The 22,305-nt window shown below is 40.4% G+C and overlaps 2 protein-coding genes across 5 annotated transcripts in view; one reads left to right on the top strand and one right to left on the bottom strand.

Moving 5' to 3' along the window:
* Positions 1-8,327, bottom strand: part of RPA1 (replication protein A1) — a 77,634-nt gene extending 69,307 nt beyond the window's left edge. For both annotated transcript variants that reach the window (XM_004746853.3, XM_045070022.1), the window contains exon 1: positions 8,177-8,327. In XM_004746853.3, the coding sequence (XP_004746910.1) occupies positions 8,177-8,209 (33 nt within the window). In that variant the 5' untranslated portion in view covers positions 8,210-8,327. The remainder of the gene's footprint in view (positions 1-8,176) is intronic.
* Positions 8,328-8,448: 121 nt separating this feature from the next.
* Positions 8,449-22,305, top strand: part of SMYD4 (SET and MYND domain containing 4) — a 53,810-nt gene continuing 39,953 nt past the window's right edge. For 2 of the 3 annotated variants that reach the window (XM_045070000.1, XM_045069998.1), the window contains exons 1-2: positions 8,449-8,732; positions 9,657-9,804. In XM_045070000.1, the coding sequence (XP_044925935.1) occupies positions 9,671-9,804 (134 nt within the window). In that variant the 5' untranslated portion in view covers positions 8,449-8,732; positions 9,657-9,670. Of the gene's footprint in view, positions 8,733-8,772; positions 8,794-9,656; positions 9,805-22,305 lie in introns of those variants that run through there. The other variant, XM_045069999.1, reaches the window with a different exon arrangement.

Raw genomic sequence — 22,305 nt, 5'->3', positions numbered from 1 at the left:
TATGCACCTAATAACAAAGTTTCAAAATCCATGAAGCAAAAACCTACAGAATTAAAAGGAGAAATAGACAAGTCCACCATTAGAATTGTTGGTTTCAACACTGTTCTTTCAGTAATGATAGGGTAAATAGATTTAAAAAAAAAAAAAATGTAGGGGCACCTGGGTGGCTCAGTCATTAAACCTCTGCCTTCGGCTCAGGTCATGATCCTGCGACGAGCCCTACAAGCCCCACAATGGGCTCTCTGCTCAGCAGGGAGCCTGTATCCGCTAGCCCCCCCTCCCCCACCTGCTTCTCTGCCTACTTGTGATCTCTCGATCTCAGTCAAATAAATACATAAAATCTTTTTAATAAGTATGTAGAAGAATGTGAAAGATTAAACTATCAACCAACTTGACCTAATTAAATCTTCTAACAATTGCAGAATACACAGTCTCTTAAGCATGCCTAGAAGATTTTCATCAAGATTCCATACCCTGGGAAATAAAACAAGTCTCAATAATGTTAATGTTAAAAGACTGAATTCGGAGAGTATGTTATTTGACCACACTGGAATTAAACTAAAAATCCTAACAACAGGGGTGCTTAGGTGGCTCAGAGGGTTAAAGCCTCTGCCTTCAGCTCAGGTCATGATCCCAGGGTCCTGGGATCAAGTTCCGCATTGGTCTCTCTCCTTGGCGGGGAGCCTGCTCCCTCCTCTCTCTCCGCCTGCCTCTCTGCCTATTTGTGATATCTGTCTGTCAAATAAATAAATAAAATCTTTAAAAAAAAAATCCCAACAACAGGCTGTCTAGAAAACTTCGAAATATTTGGAAATTTAACAGTAAACTTTTTTTTTTAAAGTAATCTCTATACCCAACTTGGGGCTTGAACTCACAACCCAGAGATCAAGAGTCACAGGCTCTACCTACTGAGCCAGCAAGGCACCCTGTAAAAAGTAAACTTCTAAATAACCCACTGGTGGAAAAAGATACTGCAAGAGAAGTTAGAAAGTATTGTTAACAGAATGAAAATGAAAATACAATCTATCTAAATGTATTGGATTCACCAAAGCAATGCTTAGAAAAATTAGAGCTTAAATGTTTAGAGAAGAAAAAAGGTCCAAAATCAATGATCTAAGCGTCCACCATAAGAAGCCAGAAAAAGAATAAACTAAACTCAAGCATGTAGAAGGAAGGAATGATTAAAAAGAGCAAGAAATCAATAAAATAGAAAATGGATAAACAACAGGAAAAAACAAACCAAAAGTTGCTTCGCTGAAAAGATCAATAAAACTGATAAACCTCTACCTCATCTGATTAAGAAAAAGAAAAACAAATATTCTCAATATCAGAAAGGAAAAATGAAAAAAAAAAAAAAAAGGATTGAAAAATGCATCACAATAAACCACGTATATATGAGGGATTTTAGAAATAACTTTATGAGGGGCGCCTGTGTGGCTCAGTCCTTAAGGGTCTACCTTTGGCTCAGGTCATGATCCCAGGATCCTGGGATCGAGTCCCACATTGGGCTCCCTGCTTGGCAGGAAGCCTGCTTCTCCCTCCCCCACTTCCCTTGGTTGTGTTTCCTTTCTCTCTGTGTCTCTCTCTGTCAAATAAATAAAAACCTTAAAAAAAAAATTAACTTTATGAAACAACTTAGATTAAGTGGGTAAGTCCCTTGAAAAACACAAATTATCAAACTGACATACAAAATGTAGAGAAGCTAGATACTATTATACTTATTAAAGAGATAACACTAGGTCCAGGTGGTTTTACTGGTAAATTTTTCCTTAACATGTAAAGACCAAAAAAAGAAAAAAAAAAAAAAAGAAAAAGAAATGAGGGGCACCTGAGTGGCTCAGTGGAAGCCTCTGCCTTCGGCTCAGGTCATGATTTCAGGGTCCTATGATCAAGCCCCGCATTGGGCTCTCTATTCAGCAGGGAGCCTGCTTTCCACCCCCACCCCCCGCCCCGCCTGCCTCTCTGCCTACTTGTGATCTATCAAATAAATAAATAAAATCTTTAAAAAAAAATTAATCTTCCATAAACGATGTTAGGAAATAAAAGAGAACACTTTCCAACTCATTTTATGATGTTAGGTTTACCTCAAAGAAAAAATAAAGTCATTCTAAGAAAGAAAAACCACAGGGGCACCTGGGTGGCTCAGTGGGTTAAGCCTCTGCCTTGGGCTCAGGGCATGACCTCAGGGCCCTAGGATCAAGCCCCGAATCAGGCTCTCTGCTCAGCGGGGAGCCTGCTTCCCCCACGCCCCCCCCTGCTTATTTGTGATCTCTCTGTCGCTCTCTGTCAAATAAATAAATAAAATCTTAAAAAAAGAAAAAGAAAAAGAAAAACTACAGACCTATATAACACTCATGAACACAGATGCAAACACTACACATTCACTAGGATAGTTGAATTAAAAAGATGACAAAACTGAGAGCTGGCATGGATATGGAAAACAGTTTGGAAATTTCTTACAAACATTCACTTAACATACCACCCAGCAATTAATCAACACTCCTAGGCATTTATCCCAGAGGAATGAAAATATATTTTCACAAGAAGATTTTTACATAAATGTCCATAGCATCTTCATTTATAACAGCCAAAAAATGAAAATAACCCAAATGTTTAACAGTAACAGGTAAATTAAACAAATTATGTTTATTTGCATGATGGAGTACTACTCAGCAATAAAGGTGCAAACTACTGAAACAACATGGATAAATCTCAAAAAACATTTTGCTGAGACAAAGAAGCCAGACACAAGTTTACATGAAGTTTTAGATAATCAAACTAACCTTTGGAGACATAAACCAGACATCAAAACTCTTGTTTACCTACGCTGGAAGCAAGGACTAGGCAAGGAGCAGAAGATCAGAGTGCTGTATACATTTGCCAAAGCTCATCAAACTGCACACATCTTGATGACTTATTATATACATTACAGTTTCTATTAAGTGTAAACCAGTGCTGAGTTTCAATAAAGGTGATTTTTTTTTTAAGTTTCTAGGGAACAGAACTGGGGCAGGGTGGCACAAAAAGTCAGTAATTCCATAAAACACCTTTCTGTTCTATTTGATTTTAAAACCACATGCATGTATTAATTTATTATTCTTTTTAATTTGTGTCATCATAAAGTGAATATAAGATTAAATCTTCTGGGACATACAACATGATATGTACACTTAACATAAAATTGCCTTAAATTTTCCAAATTAACATTGCATATAAAACACAAAGTAAACCCAATTTAAACAATGGACAAGAGACTTTAGGAGACATTTTTCCAAAGACCTACATATGGCCAACAGACACACAGGATCCTCAACACCGTTATTCATCATGGAAATGCAAATCAAAACCACAATCAGACTGGCTACTATCAAAAAGACAAAAAATACAAAGTGTTGGCAAAGATGCGGATGAACGGGAACCCTTGGGCACTGTTGGTGAGCAACATAAACTGGTGCAGCCACTATGGAAAACAGTACAGAGGCTCCTCAAAAAATCAAAAACCAAACTACGATGTGATCTAGCAATTCCACTTCTAGGGATGTACCTGAAGAAAACAAAACACCAATTCAAAGAGATACATGCACGCCAAGTTCACTGCAGCATTATTTATAATAGCCAAGGTAAAGAAGCAAACTAAGTGTCCATAAAGAAATGAATGGCTAAAGATACACACGTGTGTGCACACACAGAGGAATATTAACCATAAAAAAGAATGAAATCTTGCCACTTGTGACAACACAGGTGGACCTACATGGTATTATGCTAAATGAAATAAGCCTGACAGAAGACAAATACATATGATTTCATGTTGAATCTTTAAAACAAAACACAAACAGACTCATAGAGGAGACAAACTCTTGGTTACAAGAGTAAGGAGTGCCTGGGGGTACAGGTGAAATGGTGAAGGGGTTTAAGAGGGTTCAGGCTTCCAGATCTAAAATAAATGGGTTATGGAGATATAATGCACAACACAGGGAATTTAGTCAGTAACAATGTAGTAACTTTGTGTGGTAACAGACAGTAAATGGATTTATCCTGGGGATCATTACTCCTAATGTATAAAAATACCAAATCACTATGATGAACACCTGAAACTAACAGAATACTGTATGTCAATTATACTTCAGTTAAAAAAATACAAAGCAACAGAATGTAACAGTCAAGGGCACATGTATTCAAATCTGACTGACACCCCACTGACAAAGTATTTAACTTCTCTGCACTTTAATTTCTTCATCTGTGAGGTGCAGGTAATTATAAAAATCTATCTTACAGTTACTGTAAGTACTATTATAGATAAAGTATCTGGCACACTGGAAAAGGCAAAAATACTAGTTTCCTTCCCCTTTTTTATATTACCCAATAAATTAAGATACAAATGCTATTTGTCCTATTTACCATAATACTTCCATGTACAATCTCTTCTTTTATGATGTTAGCTCTTGCCCCAAATGCTTCTATTATTTATGTTAGTTGCTTAGCCTTTGGGCCTGTGTCTTTTGAATGAAAATGATACTACTTGCTTTAGCTAATGATAATCACAGTTGGCAAAGGTTCCCCACACTATCACCACAAACACAAAAATTTTCTTTGTCATTTATGAATAAAACTTAAGTAATGCTTGACCTAACACTAGAAATATGTTTCCAAAGTTTTGAATACAGCAAAAACCAAGTGATCAAATTATTAACACCATAATCATTCTTTCTAAAAGTGAAGAACAATTCCTAATTTGCCTTAAAGTCACAAGGTGGGGCTCCTGGGTGGCGCAGTCATGCGCTCTCGCTTGCTCTCTCATATAAATCTTTTTTTTTTTTTTTAAGATTTTATTTATTTATTTGTCAGAGAGAGAGAGCGCGAGCACAAGCAGGGGAAGCAGCAGGCTCCCTGCTGAGTAAGGAGGCCAATTCGGAACTTGATCCCTGGACTCTGGGATCATGACTGGAGCCGAAGGCAGATACTCAGACACCCTAACGTCCCAATAAATCTTTTTTTTTTTTTTAAAGGTGCAAGGTAGCAGCTGTAAGTAAATGAGAACTACAAGTTCAATAAATTCTCAGGTTTAATTGTTCCTAATTTATTCAAGTAGTAACTCCACTCAGCTGTTTTTCCCCATTTAGCTCTTTTTTTTTTTTTTTTCCACTGCCTCATATGCAACTAGCAAACATTTACTGGGTATCTAAAACTTGCCATCACTGCTCCAGGTCTTTAGGATACTACTTTGAGCAAAAAACAGATGTAATTTCAGGCCTCCAAGAATTTACAATCCAGTGGGGAAGACAAAAACTAATATTAGTCAAATAAAAAGCAAATAAGTATAAAATTACATTTGCGATATTAAGAGGTAACATATACTGAACATTTACTGTGTACCAGGCATGAACTAAAGCACTTTAAATGTAATAGTTCACCTAATTCTCCCACTAACCTTAGGCAATAGGCACTAGGTATAATTACCCTCATTTTACAGAAGAGAAAAGGCAAAGTTTAGTGTCTTGCCCAAAGTCACACAGGTAATACATGAACAAGCAGGAATCATGGTCTCAAAATAAAGGGAATTAGGCTAGTAAGTTAAGGAAGGTTTCTCTGAAAAACTAACTGAGCTGAGATTGATATTACCCAGGGAGGGGAGCGTGAAGAACCACACAGGCAGATGGAAAAGAACCTGCAAAAATACAGAATATACCAGGAATTTAAATTAAAAAAGAAAAAAGAAAGACACAAAGAAATGGAAAGACATTCCATACTTGTAGGTTAGAGGAATAAATATTGTTGAAAAGTCTATACTACCCAAAGAAATCTAAACATTTGATGCAATCCCGATCAAAATGCCAATAACATTTTTCGCAGAACTAGAATAATCCTAAAATTTGTAAGGAACTACAAAGACCTGATATAGCCAAAGCAATCTTGAAAAAGAAAAACAAAGCCAGAGGCATCACAATTCCAGATTTCAAGTTATATTACAAACCCACAGTCATCAAAACAGTATGGTACCGGCACAAAAAGACACACAGTCCAATGGAACAAAACAGAAAAGCCCAGGAAAAGAATACGCAATGGGAAAAAGACAGTCTCTTCAACAAATGGGATTGGGAAAACTGGACAGCAACATGCAAAAGAATGAAACTGGACTACTTTCTTACAGCATACACAAACACAAACAAAATGGATTAAAGATCTAAATGTGACAGCTGAACCATAAGAATACTGGAAGACAGCAGAGGCAGTAATTTCTCTGACATCAGCAGTAGCAACATCTTTCTAGATAGGTCTGCCTCCTGAGGCTAGGGAAATAAAAGCAAAAATAAACTACTGGGACTACATCAAAATAAAAAGCTTTTGCACAGCAAAGTAAACAGTCAACAAAACCAAAAGACAACCTACTGAAGGGGAAAAGATATTTGCAATGACAGATCTGAGAAGGGCTTAGTATCCAAAATATATAAAAAACTGCTACTACTCAACACCCCAAACACAAATAATCCAATTAAAAAATGGGCAGAAAGACATGAACAGACATTTCTCAAAAGAAGACATCCAGATGGCCAACACACACGAAAAAGTAATGACTCATTACTTTTCAACATTACATTTTTTTAAAAAAATATTTTATTTATTTATTTGACAGAGATCACAAGTAGGCAGAGAGGCAGGCAGAGAGCGGAGGAAGCAGGCTCCCTGCTGAGCAAAGAGACCGCTGTGATGCGGGGCTTGATCCAAGGACTCTGAGACCATGACCTGAACTGAAGGCAGAGGCTTTATAACCCACTGAGCCACCCAGGCACCCCTCAACATTACATTTCAACACACATGAAAAAGATACCTCATCATCGGGGAAATGCAAATCAAAACTATAATGAGCTATCACTTTACACCTGTCAGAATAGCTAAAACTAACACCACAAGAAACAAGTGTTGGCAAGGATGATGTGGAAAAGGAACCCTCATGCACTGATGGGAATGCAAACTGGGTAAAAAGAGTACGGAGGTTCTCAAAAAGTTAAAAACAGAACTACCTTAGGATCCAGTAACTGCACTATTGGGTAGTTACCCCCCAAATACGAGAACACTATTTCGAAATGCACCCCCATGTTGCGGCAGTATACAAGCAGTCCAAGTGTCCACTGATAGATGAATGGATAGAGAAGATGTTTATGTTGGGTGGAAATCAGTAGTGCAGGCAAGAAACAGTGGTGCCAGAGTGGAAGAAAAATAGATGGATTTAAGAAATACGTTGTGGAGGTAAAACACCGATTTGGGTGATGAACTGAACATCTAAGGTGATGGAAGTTTGCGGGAAGAATGATTCCACAATTTTTGGCTAGCATATCTTGATGGATAATAGAGATATTGATCCAGACAAGGAACACCAAGAGGCCCAAACTTAGCAGAATAACGGATTTGCTTTGGGACACAATGAGTTTAAAATGCCTTTGAGGTATCAGGTAGGCAGACATATTACAGAGGTTTCTCTTTCAGAGTACAGGTGGCTCCGGAAAAAGAAATGCGTGAGCAACCGACATAGTTGGTAATGGGATTGTCTTGGTAGCAAAGGGCCTAGGACAGGACATAACCCTGAGTAAACAAAAACTTACAACGAGGGACCGGCAAATAAGACGAGGAAAGACCAGCCAAGCCAAGCCAAGTCAGAGAAGCCAAAAAGGAATGTTACCAGAAAGAAGTAATGCTCAAAACTGGCCAAAAGGAGTAACTCTCAAACACTGCTGAGAACTCAGGTTAAGTTAAAAACTGAAAAGTGTCTGTTAGATTTAACGACTTGGAAGCACTGCTAACTTCTGCCAAGGTTCTTTCTATAGTGATGGAGGGAACAACGGATTGGAGTCTGTTAACGGGTGGTGAGATGAAAACTGACAACTCTAGAGAAGTTAGGCCGTGGATAGGGGACAGAAAGAGGGTGATGGGGGACGATCAAGTTAATTCTGCTTCGTTTTCTTAAGTAGAAAAAACATGGACATGTTTAAAAGACAAGAGTAAAAATTTTTCGAGGAGATGGTGAGAATTGTAGGGAGTCACCCGACGGTCCCCCCCCAACCCCGCCAATCTTCTCCCGCCTTTTCTCCCCATCGCCTCCAGCTCCTCTCTCCCTTCTCCAACCCCACAAACCCAGGGCCCACAGCCACCCGAGCCCCGCTGCCCGCAGGTGTCTCCTCACCGCAATGGCCCCCTCGCTCAGGTGGCCCACCATGACTGCGCTGCGCCAACTCCCGCGCTCCCGCTCCTCGGCACCTCCCGCTCACTCCCGGGACCCCGCGCGCTCACAAGCTATTGGGCTAAGTAGCTGCAGGCACCACCCCCGCCTTCTGACATGCGCAAGGCACAAGGGCGGGTTTAGGAGCGGAGCAGCCACGGCATTGGCCGAGAACTTGCGAGCAGCCCACGTGACATGCAAAAGCCCGGGTTCAGGACCTCGTCACGCCACTGCTGCGCCTGGGGGCGGGGCCCGAGCCGTGGGGCGCGCCAGGGATGACGCGGGTTCTTTTTCTGGGCGTGAGGTCCAGTCCCGAGAGCTTTCCTAGACGGTTCTCGGAAAAAAACCTGGCTCGGGCTTTTGCTGCGCCGACCAATTGTTAGCCCCGAAGAGAGAGCGATTCCCTGACACCTCTGCTGCTAGCCGTAGGCAAAGCAGTAACTTGATTCCTTCGGCAATCCAAGTGCCGATCTCCCGCCATTGCTAGACCCTGAGCTTGGCACAAGGGGAATCTGCGAAGGTAAATAGGATCCGGTCCCTGCCCTCAGAGGAGAGCATAGTCTGTCGAGGGAGCTACCGCAGTGAGTAGCCCTAACTCCAGGTAGACATGATTTGGGCCTCAGGAGAAATACAAAGTGTACTGCGGTCGCAGATGGAAAATCAGGGAAGGCTTCCTGGAGGAGGTGCCACTTAAACTTGGTCTTGAAGGGTGTGTGCAAATTTGCGAGGCGGACTCTGAGGGAGGGATGCTCCCGGAAGAAAGCATAACCTATGCAAAAACTAGGGAGGTGAATAGCCTGGCAAGCTAAGGATGGCTTTAAGTGGCTCAGGACAGTAGGGTACAAAGGAGGAGGTGAGACTTGGGCATTAGAAAATGAGCCCAGGGGTCAGATTTGTACTGGGCTTTCATAAATGCTTGGAGGAGCATTCATTGATTAAGGCAGAGGACTGACATCTGTTTCAATATGGAGGATGAATTGAATTTAGGAGGTAGGGTAGGGAATTGAGTCCATGGAGACTAGTTATGACACTGGAAAGAATGCCAGACCAGAGATGGTGAGGACTTGAATAAAGAAATGATCTGGGAACTGAAAGAAAAATCTGAACTGTGTAAGAGATAGAAACGTTTGTTAATTTAATAGCTGGGGAAAGAGAAAAATCTGGAATGTCTCGGGTTTCTCACCTGAGGAGCTTGGGAAGATGGAGGTTTAATAGGCAAGCCTGGTGTGTGGAACAAAGTAGGCCTTCAGTAAATATTTCTAAATAAAAGGATGCTCAGTGAATACGTGTGAGAGAAAATAGATTCTCAGCATGGAAACTACAGGAAAAGACCACAAGAATGATTTTTGTTGCATCACATTTGTTTGAGTGAAATCTTGATTTTTTTTTTCCTAGACTGTGCATTTGTAGAAATCTGAATTCCTTATTTTCTTACTCATTTTAGAGACCTGAGGTAGAATGGATCTGCCTGTGGATGAGTGGAAATCATATATATTTCAGAAATGGTCTTTGCTCCCAAAGTCCATTCAGGACACAATTTCTACGGCAGACACTTTAAAGGATATCTTTCTTCACTCCTCGTCGCTTCTTCAGTAAGTGTGTGAAAGCTTTAACCTGGGAAATTTTGATCGAGAAAATGTTCTCTTTTGTCATTTGCTCTCACTTTCTATCTCTTTTTCATAGAAGGATTAAGTTCAGATTTTATATTTCTTGCTATTTCCAGTTTTTCTTAACCTACTATTACAGAACAGGTGGGGATGCTAATGACTTTTTTGGTGTCAGTGTTATGTTTCAATAATCTATGCCTTGCTACAGAAATTAGGCTGTGAACTTTGCTATCTCCCAAAAGATATAGTGGGCATTTACTAGCTACACATAGAAATTTATAGGTGCTCAAATTGAGAAAGGACTTTAGAAGTCATATAGTCTAACCCCAGTATTTTTCAAACTCTCTTGACTGACTAACGTCCTCAGTAAGAAATACTATTTTAGGGGCACCTGGGTGGCTTAGTGGGTTAAGCCTCTGCTTTCGGCTCGGGTCATGGTCTCAGGATCCTGGGATCGAGCCCTGAGTCGAGCTCTTTGCTCGGTGGGAACCTGCTTTTCTCTCTTTCTCTCTCTCTGCCTACTTGTGATCTCTGTCAAATAAATAAATAAAATCTTAAAAAAAATACTATTTTATATCACAGCCTAGTATGTACATACATAAATAGAAAATTGAAACGAGTTTCCCAAAACATTCAGTGAATTTTTATTGGACATCTGTTTGTGCCAGCCACTGTGCTAGATGCTTAGCAAAAATACATCAGTGAGGGGCGCCTGGCTGACTTAGTCAGTAGTGCATGTGACTCTTGATCTTAGGGGAGTGAGTTCATGCCCCACATTGGGCAGTAGAGCTTACTTTAAAAAAAAAAAAGAAAAGGAAGAAATATACATTAGTAAATAAAAAATAGGCACAGATACTTACTCTTGAGGAACTTAGTTCTGGCAAAGGTGGGACAGACAGTAAACATAAATAAGCAAAGTATATAGTATGTTAAAAGTGCGATGTATAATAGAAAAAAAATTAAAATAGAACAGGGTAAGGGAAATAGGCAGTGCCAGGAGTGAGATTGGAGGTTGTAGTATTAAATAGTGTGATCACTTATGGTTTTGCTGAAAAGATGGAAGTTGAGGGGTACCTGGGTGGCTCAGTGGGTTAAAGCCTCTGCCTTCAGCTCAAGTCATGATCCCAGGGTCCTAGGATCAAGCCCTGCATTGGGCTCTCTGCTCAGCTGGGAGCCTCCTCCCCACTCCATCCCCACCCACTGCCTGCCTCTCTGCCTACTTGTGATCTCTGTCAAATAAATAAATAAAATCTTTTAAAAATTAAAAAAAAAAATTTATTTATTTGACAGAGAGAGAGATCACAGGTAGGCAGAGAGGCAGGCAGGGGATGGGGGAGCAGGCTCCCTGCTGAGCAGAGCGCTGAGAGCCGGATGCGAGGCTTGATCCCAGAACCCTGAGATCATGACCTGAGCGGAAGGCAGAGGCTTAACCCACTGAGCTACAAAGGCACCCCTCAAATAAGTTTTTGTTTTTTGTTTTTTTTTTAAAGATTTTATTTACTTGACAGAGATCACAAGTAGGCAGAGAGGCAGGCAGAGAGAGAGAGAGGAAGAAGCAGGCTCCCTGCTGAGCAGAGAGCCCGATGTGGGGCTTGATCCCAGGATCCTGAAATCATGACCTGAACCGAAGGCAGAGGCTTTAACCCATTGGCCACCCAGGTGCCCCTCAAATAAGTATTTTTTTAAAAGTAGATCTGTATTACAAAAAATTAAACTCAATTATTGTAATTTTCTCAAAAATTTAATAGAAATTTATCTTCTCTTTTGTTGTAGATACACCTCTGTAATAGCCTTGATTTTCCTCTTGACCCAAAAAAACTAAATGTTTACTCTCAGACTTTCCATAGGAAGAGTTTGCTGACTCCTGTTTCAAGGGATCACTCTGACTCCAGTGTTGAGAATAGTCTATAGAAGAGAGGGTGTGGAATTAGAGAAACCTGTTGGTAGGCGTGTGCGTTCATCTGGGTGAGAGATGAGGTGATGATAATTTGGACTGGAGTGGTAGTGGTTAAGGTAGGTGAGAAGTGGCTAGATTCTGAAGGTAGACATAATAGAATTCCCTAAAGAAGTTGAGGGAATGATGAGAAGAAGATGAGATGTACTGTGTTGGAGAATGAAAGAGGTAAAACGTGGCTTGGGGATATAGGCCTAAGAGGGATGAATTTACCATCACCTGGGAGGGCGGCAGATGGAGCTTTTGGGGAAAGAAGATCAGGGGTTCATTGTTCAGATTGAGATGTCTAATAGACATCCAAGTGGAGCTTTCGAAATGAGCATGGCATTTAGGGGCAAGCATTGGGCTAGAGATAGAAATTTGGGGGTCATACAGGGCCACTCAAGTCACATATTGGATCAGTTCACCTTGGAACAGAATGTAGATGCTTACTATCTATGGTATACTTTGATATTTTCCTCTCTCTCATTTTAAAATGCTAATTAGGGGTGCCTGGGTACCTCAGTTGCTTAACCATCTGACTCTTTATTTTGGCTCAGGTGGTGATCTCAGGATCCTGGGATCCAGCCCTGTGTGGGGCTCCGTGCTTGGTGGGGAGTCCACATAGCAGTTACTCCCTCTCCCTCCCCCCCACCCCGTGCGTGCTCTCTCCCTTCTCTCTCTCTCTTTAAAATAAATAAATCTTTAAAAAGTACAAATAGGGGCACCTGGGAGGCTCAGTTGGTTAAGCAACTTCCTTCAGCTCAGGTCATGACCTCAGGGTCCTGACATCAAGGCCCACATTTGGCTCCCTGCTCAGCGGGGAGTCTCCTTTCTCCTCTTCCTCTGCCCTTGCTGCTGGTAGCACTCTCTCGCTCATGCTCTCTCTCAGGTAAATAAATAAAATATTTTAAAAGATAATAAAATTTTTTTAAAAAAATTAAAAATACAAATAAATAAAAATACTAATCAGGGAGGCTGGGTGGCACAGTCAGTTAAGCTACCAAGTCTTAGTTTTGGCTCAGGTCATGATCTCAGGGTCGTGGGATCAAGCCCCTTGTCAGGCTCTGCACTCAGCATAAAGTCTGCTTAAGATGTCTCTCCCTCTCCCCTCCCCCCAAATATATAAATAAAATCTTTAAAAAATAATAGTAATCAGGACCCACTAAATTGATTTCATAACCCACTCAGTCGTGACCTACAACTTGAAAAATAATGTCTAAAGCTCTGCAGGATGTGTGGATTCCCTTTATAGAATTTCTAAAGATGGTAGACACCTGTTGATGAAATAGTAATAGGCAGAGTTATCCAAAGGTAATTTGGTATGGTTTGCTAACAGCAAGATGTCATAATCCACAAGAATCATTTGAATTTTTGGTGTACTGAAAGGAATGTAAACCAAGAGAATTTGCCTGGTCATTTAATGTTGGAGTTCCTCCAGACTCCAGCCTAGACTCTCTCTTTTTTTTTCTTTAAAGATTTTATTTATTAGGGCACCTGGGTGGCTCAGTGGGTTAAGCCTCTGCCTTCAGCCCAGGTCATGATCTCAGGGTCCTGGGATGAGCCCTGCATCAGGCTCTCTGCTCAGCCCTCTCTATCTCTCTCTCTCTGCCTGCCTCTCTGCCTACTTGTGATCTCTGTCAAATAAATAAAAATTTAAAAAAAAAGATTTTATTTACTTGAGAGAGAGAGAGTGAGCGAGAAAGAGCATGAGAGGGGAGACAGTCAGAGGGAGAAGCAGACTCCCTGCCAAGCACAGAGCCTGATGAGGGACTTCATCCCGGGACTCCAGGATCATGACCTGAGCCAAAGGCAGTCAGTCGCCCAACCAACTGAACCACCCAGGTGCCCCTAGGCTCTTTCCTTTCCGCTGTGTTTTCTCAACTGATAGTCTCATTCATACCCATGACGTCAGTTACATCCTATATGCTGATTACCTTGAAAATTCTATGTCCAGCTCTCACCTCTCTTCTGAGACTCAAATCTCTAAATCCAGCGGACTACTTAAAGTCTCAAAGATACTTAAAATTCAGGGGCTCCTGGGTGGCTCAGTCTGTTAAGTGTCTGCCTTTGGCTTAGGCTGTGATCCCAGGGTCCTGAGATTGAGTGCCTCCTCAGAGGGAAGCCTGCTTCTCCCTCTCTCTCTTGGCTTGCCGTTCCCCCTGCTTGCGCATGCACGTGCTCTCTCTCTGTATATATCAATCTCTCTGTCAAATAAAAAATATAATGTTATGAACCTTAAAATTCAACATACCCAAAATCAAACTCATAGTCCTTTCTAGTGGTACCTATCTTAGTAAATTGCACTGCCTATTTCAGTTCCTAAAGCTAGAAACCTATGAACCATTCTGTAATTTTTTTTTTCAAGATTTTATTTGTTTATTTGACACACAGAGATTACAAGTAGGCAGAGAGGCAGACGCGGTGGGGGTGGAGGGGAAGGAGACTCCCCTCTGAACAGAGAACCCGATGTGGGGCTCAATCCCAGGACTCTGGGATCATGACCCGAGCCAAAGTCAGGGGTATTAACCCACTGAGCCACCCAGGCGCCCCAACCATTCTGTATTTTAAAATAATTCATGGGGGGTGGTGTGGCTGGCTTAGTCAGTGGAGCATGCAACTCTTGATCATGGGATCATGAGTTTGAGCCCCACATTGGGTGTAGAGATTCCTAAAAAAATAAATGTTTTAAAAAATAGAGGAGGCCCAAATTCAAGGCCCAAACAGTAGGTTTATCTCCTGGGACATTTACTGAGTTCTTAGGAAGTGCAAGAGGCTGACCAAAAAGGCAGAATAAAATTTCTACTGTCTCAACAATGGTGAGTAAGATCCCACTAGTAGAAAGGGGCTTGGAACAAATGTTCTCCCCCTTAACACCTTTGCCAGATTTTGAACATCTGTAGTATGGTAGGTTAAAAATCTAAGCTCAAAATGTCCTGAGACCAAAGATTTTAGGCATGAGGAAACAGAGACCTTTCAGGCTTTCAGCCAAAAGCTTAGGAGGGGTTACCTGGGGGGCTCAGTCATTAAGCATCTGCCTTTGGCTCAGGTCATGATCCCAGGGTCCTTGGATTGAGTCCCAAGTCTGGCTCCCTGCTCAGCAGGAGGCCTGCTTCTCCCTCTCCCACTCCCCCTGCTTGTATTCTCTCTCTCTGTCAGATAAATAAATAAAATCTTAAAACAAACAAACAAACTTAGGAGGACTAAACCAAGGAACAGGGAGAAACCAGGGGTTACTGGCTCAGTCAGTAGAGTGTGCAACTCGTGATTTTGGGGTTGTGAGTTTGAGCCCCATGTTGGATGTACAGATTACATTTTTTAAAAAATCTTAAGAAAAAAAGAAACAAAATGGTAGCCCCACCCTGATCCAATTCAATTTTCAATTAGATGAAGGTTAGCCGGCCCCTAATCCTATCTGCCTAAAATAGGAGAGGGGGTACTTTGACAGTGGAAAATGTCATCTAGCTTTATTGGGTCTTCTGTGCACAGTCAGGAACACATTAAAAGATTACTAGACATGTGGGGCACCTGGCTGACTCAGTCGGGAGAGTTTGTGACTCTTAACCTCAGGGTCATAAATTTAAGCCCTATGTTGGGAGTAGAGATTACATTAAAAATTTTTTTAAATAAAAAATTAAAAGTAAAAAGTAATAAAGTACCTTTCAAAAATGAATACAAAATAAAGGTATTTTCAAAAACCCCTCTCCCCCCGCCAAAAAAAAAAAAAATTCTGAGAGACCATCTTCTGCAGATTAGAGCCTCAAGAAATATTGAAGAAGTTCCTAGTTAAAGAAAAATCATCCCAGGGTGCCTGGGTGTCTCAGTTGGTTGAGTGACTGCCTTCAGCTCAGGTCATGATCCTGGAGTCCCAGGACGAAGTCCAGTGTCAGGCTCCCTGCTCATCAGGGAGTCTGCTTCTCCCGCTGACCGTCCCCACTCTTGCACTCTCTCTCATTCTCTCTCAAATAAATAAAATCTTAAAAAAAAAAAAAAATCATCCCAGATAGAAGCATGCAGTTGCAGAAAGGAATGAAAGGTACCAGAAAAGATAAATATGTGACTAAATATTTTTAAAATCATTATTTAAAACAGTGATAGTAATAATGTTTTTATGAGACTTAGAACATTTAGAAGTGAGACATGGTAATAGACAAATGGGCAAATGGAGGTAAATTGTTTTAAGGTTCGTCTGTATAGTTTGGGAAATGGCAAAAGTACTAACTGAAGATGATAAATGAATCAGGGATTCATTTTGTAATCCCCAAGAGAGCCGCGAAACATATTTAAAATTTTGCAATAAAATCAAGGTCATTCTCCCCCTTTTCCTGCTTGGTAGGTGTATAATCCAATGTTCTCTGCATCCAAATCCCTGGAATTTACAAATATGTTAAGTTATTAAGTTTGCAAGTAGGATTAAGATTGCCAATGAGCCAAGTTTAAGATAGGCAGAGTAGCATGGATTATTCCAGTGAGCCCAGTGTAATCACAAGAATCCTACAAAGTGGAGAAGGGAAGCAGAAGGGTCAGAGGGAGATAGAACTAGTGAAAGAATCGTCAGAGAGATGCAGCACTGCAGGTTTTGAAGGTAGAGAAAGGGAGCTACAAGCCAGAGAATGTAGGCAGCCTCTAGAAACTGGAAAAGCGGGGCGCCTGGGTGGCTCAGTGGGTTAAGCCGCTGCCTTCGGCTCGGGTCATGATCTCAGGGTCCTGGGGTCGAGTCCCGCATCGGGCTCTCTGCTCAGCGGGGAGCCTGCTTCCCTCTCTCTCTCTCTGCCTGCCTCTCCATCTACTTGTGATTTCTCTCTGTCAAATAAATAAATAAAATCTTTAAAAAAAAAAAAGAAAGAAAGAAACTGGAAAAGGTTAAGAAAGCAGATTCTCCCCTGGAGCCTCCAGAAAGCAACACATCTTTATCAACACTTGGATTTTAACCCATTGAGCTCCATGACAGAACTTTAAGATAACACATTTTTGTTTGTTTTAAGCCACTAATTTGGTGGGAATTTGACCAAAAGAAACAATGTGCTCCCTTGACCTCCCTGATCCAAGTTAGTACCAGTAGCCAGACCATGACTGTCTTGTTTCCCAGATGCATACTTACCTCCCTCCAGACTATTTCCTCTACCCCAACAGGAATCATTTTTCAAAACAGAAATCAGATTCTATTGCTCTCACTTGAAGTCCTTCAGGAATCTTCTTTGTTCTTAAAAGAAAGCCTAATTTCTCAACTTAATATAGCCAGCAAGACATTGCAGTTGGCCACTGCCTATCTACCTGGCTTCCTCTTTTTTTTTTTCTTTTCTTTTTTTTTAAAGATTTTATTTATTTATTTGACAGAGAGAGAGATTACAAGTGGGTAGAGCAGCAGGCAGAGAGAGGGGGTGGGAAGCAGGGCTCGATCGCAGGACTCTGAGACCACAACCTGAGCCGAAGGCAGAGCCTTAACCCACTGAGCCACCCAGGTGCCCCCTTTTTTTTTTGTCTTTTAAAGATTTTATTTATTTATTTGAGAGAGAGAGAGCATGCGAGAGCAGAGGAGGGGAGTGAGAGGGAGAAGCAGACTTCCTCCCTGCCAAGCAGGGAGCCCGATGTGGAGCTCCATCCCAGGACCCCAGGATTGTGATCTGAGTCGAAAGCTGATGCTTAACCAACTGAGCAACCCAAGTGTCCCTGCCTGGCCTCCTCTTCACCCCACTCCAATTCTCAGCATATGGGCCTTTAACTTCTTGACATGCACTCTGCTGCTTGTTGCCACACGGCCTTGACTCCCTTTATTTCTTCTGCCTGAAATGCTTTTCCTGGTTTCTCTCTTCTCCTCTACACCCGAATTAAGTTCTGCTCATCCTTCCGGGTCACCCACATCTTTCCTCAGGAAAGCCTTCTCTTGTGTCCCAACTGGCTCACCTTCACTTTTTATACATTTACAACACTACCTAACTTTCCTTTATATATTTGTGTAGTCATTTGCTTATTGTCTATCTTCACTACTGAACTATAACCTCCATGAGGGTACATCTTGTCTGTGTCTCTCTCTCTGCAGACAAGAGCAGTGCTCTGTCAAAAAAACAAAACAAAAACCCAGGTATTTAATAAATACTGATCGGATGACAGTTTGGAAATATGTACAAAGCTCTTTATCAACTGGCACATATTGCTACTCAATATGACATATAAATGAGAGCTTTTAATGCATACCTTTGAAGTTCAGTGTTAACATCTTTATCTCTGTGCCGGCGACTATCAATAGTGTCTCGCAAATAGCAGGAACTCAGATTTTGGTTGGAAGAAATAACAAGCACAGCATTCAGCCTTGGTAGTTTGGGTATAAACTAGGTACAATTAGGGTAATAGTTGGGTTTGGGGTTTGTTTATTTTTTTGTCTGCTTGTTAGTCTTCTTTTTCACAAATGTTCAAAAGTTAGAAATACATTCATCATATTTGAAATGATATTTAATGAAGTTTAACAGGAAAGTTTCTCTTTTACCCTTCTCATTCAGTTCCACAGAAATAACCACTGTTTATTGGAGTTTTTTAGTTCTTTTATATATTCTCCTATAATTGTAAATAACTATATGCATATCTGTTTCTTTATTCTGTTGGATAATATTATGTGCTTTATTCTAGGATGTTTTCTCCAATGTCACACCGTGATCTTTTGGGCAACCCCATGATATTACGTGTATAGTTATGCCATAATGTAGTTATTCTTTCCCTGTTGAGGGGCAATTATATGTATATTTTATAACATATATGTTATATATAATAAAATATATATTATATATTTTATTTATATTATATATTTTTTAAAAGATTTTATTTATTAAATAAATAAAGATATTTATTTATTTATTTGACAGAGATTACATGTAGGCAGAGAGGCAGACAGAGAGAGAGAGAGGGAAGCAGGCTTCCCACTGACTAGAGAACCCGATGGGGGGCTCAATCCCAGGACCCTGAGATCATGACTTGAGGCGAAGGCAGAGGCTTAACCCACTGAGCCACCCAGGCGCTCCAAGGGGCAATTATGTTATTTCCACTTGTATTTTTACTGTTACACACAATGTGACAGTGAACAGCTTTTTTTTTTTTAATATTTTATTTATTCATATGTCAGAGAGAGTGTGTGCACACAAGCAAGGAAAGAGGCAGGCAGAGGGAGAAGCACGCTCCCTGGTGTTCTAGGAGCCTGATGCAGGACCTGACCCAAGGACCCTGGGATCATGACCTGAGCCAAAGGCAGATGCTTAACCAATTGAGCCACAAAGGCATCTGGACAACTTTTTTTTATATGTTTTTGTATATGTATTTAAGAATTTAAGATAGATTCTTAGAAGAGGTATGGTTGCAATCACTTGTTATGAGTATTTTAAAATTTAATAAATACTGACAAATTGTTCTCCAAAAAGACTTCACCAGTTTACCATGAACAATGTATGAAAATCACTTCTGTATAATCCTTGAGGACACTAGAAAGCAAGTCTTTGATTTTAATTTTGCCAAACTTCAGGATAAAAATATCTAGTACTTGTTTTGTTTCATTTTGTTTTGTTTTGCATTTTTCTGATTACTAGTGAAGGAATGCATCATTTCTAACATCACAGCCCATCTATATTCCTTCTATAAGCTGTTCGTTTGTGTCCTTTGCCCATTTTTCTACTGGGTTGTCTGTCTTTTATGAATTTATAGGAGATCTTTAAAACTCTGGCCATATAATTCTTTGCTATATATGTGACTAATTTTTCTCCTAGTCTCCTATTTCTCTTTGTTTTACTTGCAGTGTTTTTGCATTGTATATAAATTGTGTTTGCTTTCATTTTTATATAGGTTTATCTGTCATTTTTTATGGCTTTTGAGTTAGGTCTCTTGCTTAGGATGGTCTACTCCAAGATTATAAAAATACTTTTTTTTTTTTAAGATTTTATTTATTTATTTGACAGACAGAGATCACAAGTAGGCAGAGAGGCAGGCAGAGAGAGAGAGGAAGGAAGCAGGCTCCCTGCTGAGCAGAGAGCCTAATGTGGGGCTCGATCCCAGGACCCTGAGATCATGACCTGAGCCGGAAGGCAGAGGCTTTAACCCACTGAGCCACCCAGGTGCCCTAGACTCCATTTCTATGCCAAAACTAAAGGGTTTTTACTGTGACTTTATAGTATCATATTAGAATTCTGTCAGTTTCAAGGGACAGAAACCTAGCTCATTTAGGAAATGTGCACACTATGAAACTAGGATATCCAAAGGCAGATTTTAATCCATGGCCTTGGATGGCATCAGACTTTATCTCTTCATCTCTCAGACAAACTCTACACCTGATGGACATAATAAACATTGGTAGGCTTGAGCACAACCTGAACCACAAGAAAAGAGGCCATCTTCCCTGAGAGTTTGGGCAGAATAGGTCTGGATTGGACTCCAATCAACCTGATTTTGACTGCCAGTGAATCCTTTCAACCAAAGGTTTGGGGCCTTTCTGATTGTCCAGGCCTATTAGCACGTGCTCAACCCCTTTGCCACATTGGGGTATTCCTTTTTCAGCCACAAGAAATGGTTTTCTCCCTGAGATTTTATTATCAGAAGTAGAAGGAAGGAGCACGCAAAAGCATGGAAGTCTGGTATAGACATGGCTTCTCTTAGGCCATGTTCCCACACACATGTATACTGATTCTTTTTCAAGAATATCTTGGGTATTTTCTGTACATTTCCCCCTTGTAACTTTTGTTGGCTTGTCAGGATCCGTAAAAAATACTGGGTTTGGGGGGCACTTGGGTGGCTCAGTCAGTTAAGCATCTGCCTTTGGTTCAGGTTATGATCCCAGGGTACCGGGATCAAGCCCTGCATCAGGCTCCCTGCTCGGTGGAGAACCTGCTTCTGCCTCTTCCACTGCCTACTGCTCTGCCTACTTGTGCTCTCTCTCTCTGTCAAGTAAATATGTTCTTCAAAAAAACAATACTGGGTTTTTATTGGGGATTATGTTGGATTTATAGATACAGTTAAGGAGACTTGACATCTTTACAATGTTAAATTTCCTCATCCAAGTAAAGGGTATGTCTTGCCATTTGTTTAAGGCGTCTTTTATAGCCTTAAGTTCCTTAAGTTTTATTGTTTTCTTTGTATGAGTCTTATACTTTCCCTCTTAGATTTATTCTTACTTATTGTAAGTTTTTATTATTGTGAATAAGACTTTTTCTCCCCCAATTACATTTTCTAACTGATAATTGGTGGTATAAATAAAAGCTAGGAATTTTTTCTCATCTTATAACTGGCCCACTAACTGTATTTTCACATATTTTATTGTTTTTATGCCAATTCACTTGGAATTTTTATGTAAATAGCTGTATCTACAAAGAATAATCCTCTTTTCTAATATTTTATCCCTTATTTTATCTTTTAATTATCATAGCATTAGTTAGACCTCCAGTGCAATATTGAATAGTAACAGCCAGTTAGGACATTTGCCATAGGTTTATAGTGCATACCCGTTTTCAGTTTAAGGGAAGTTGCCTATATTGTATCATAAATAGGTATTGAATTTTATCAAATACTATTTTTTAATATATTTTGGATGAAACAGTCATTTTCCTTTTCTCCTTTGATTTGTTACTATAGGACTTACATTTGTATATGTACTGAAGTTGAACTGTTCTGGAGATAAACTCTATTATCCATCTTTCTTTTAACATGGCTTGATTCAATTTTCTGATACTTTTAATTTCATATCTGTGTTCATTAATTATATTAGCTTTCATATTCTTGTGTGTGTGCATGTATGTGCATGTGCCCATGCTTTGTCAACTCTTGGTATCTGGGTTATGGTGGCTTTCTAGCACGAACTGAAGAACTTCCCATTGTTTTCTATGCTCTGAAATAGTTCATATAATGCAGGGATCATTTGATTCTTAAAGACTAGTGGAAATATCCTGTAAAAATGTGTAGACTAGGTTATTTTATTTTTTTCAGGATGCCTGAGTGGCTTGGTTACTTAAGCCACTGAGCCTTTGGCTCAGGTCATTATCCTAGGGTCCTGGGATCAAGTCCAACATCGAGCTCCCTGCTCAGTGGGGAGCCCATTTCTCCCTCTGCCTGCCACGCCCCCTGCTTGTGCTCACTCTCCTTCTTGATCTAACAAATAAAATCTTTTTAAAATTAATTAATGGAAACATTTTCCTTTATTTTTTAAAAGATTTTATTTTTTTATTTGCTGTAGACACAGTGAGAGAAGGAACACAAGCAGGGGGAGTGGGAAAGCAGGCTTCCTGCCCAGCAGGGAGCCCAATGTGAGGCTCCATCCCAGGACCCTGGGATCACGACCTGAGCCAAAGGCAGATGCTTAATGACTGAGCCACCCAGGTGCCCCATATTTTCCATTTTTAGTTGAAATTTTTATCGGAATAATACACATATAGCCCAAGAAGTCAAATAGTAATTCACAACTTATAAAAACAGCAACCCTTTGTCTCATTCTTCCCCATTCCCATTTCCCAGAGGATGCTGCTTTAATTGTTTTCTTGGGTATTTAATTTCATATTTCTAAACAGTATACTAATACTGCTGTTTTT

This window comes from Mustela putorius, unplaced genomic scaffold, assembly GCF_011764305.1.
Source record: "Mustela putorius furo isolate JIRA1106 unplaced genomic scaffold, ASM1176430v1.1 tig00003962_pilon_pilon_pilon, whole genome shotgun sequence".
Classification (NCBI taxonomy): Eukaryota; Metazoa; Chordata; class Mammalia; order Carnivora; family Mustelidae; genus Mustela; species Mustela putorius.
This window is presented reverse-complemented; position numbering and strand designations above follow the sequence as displayed.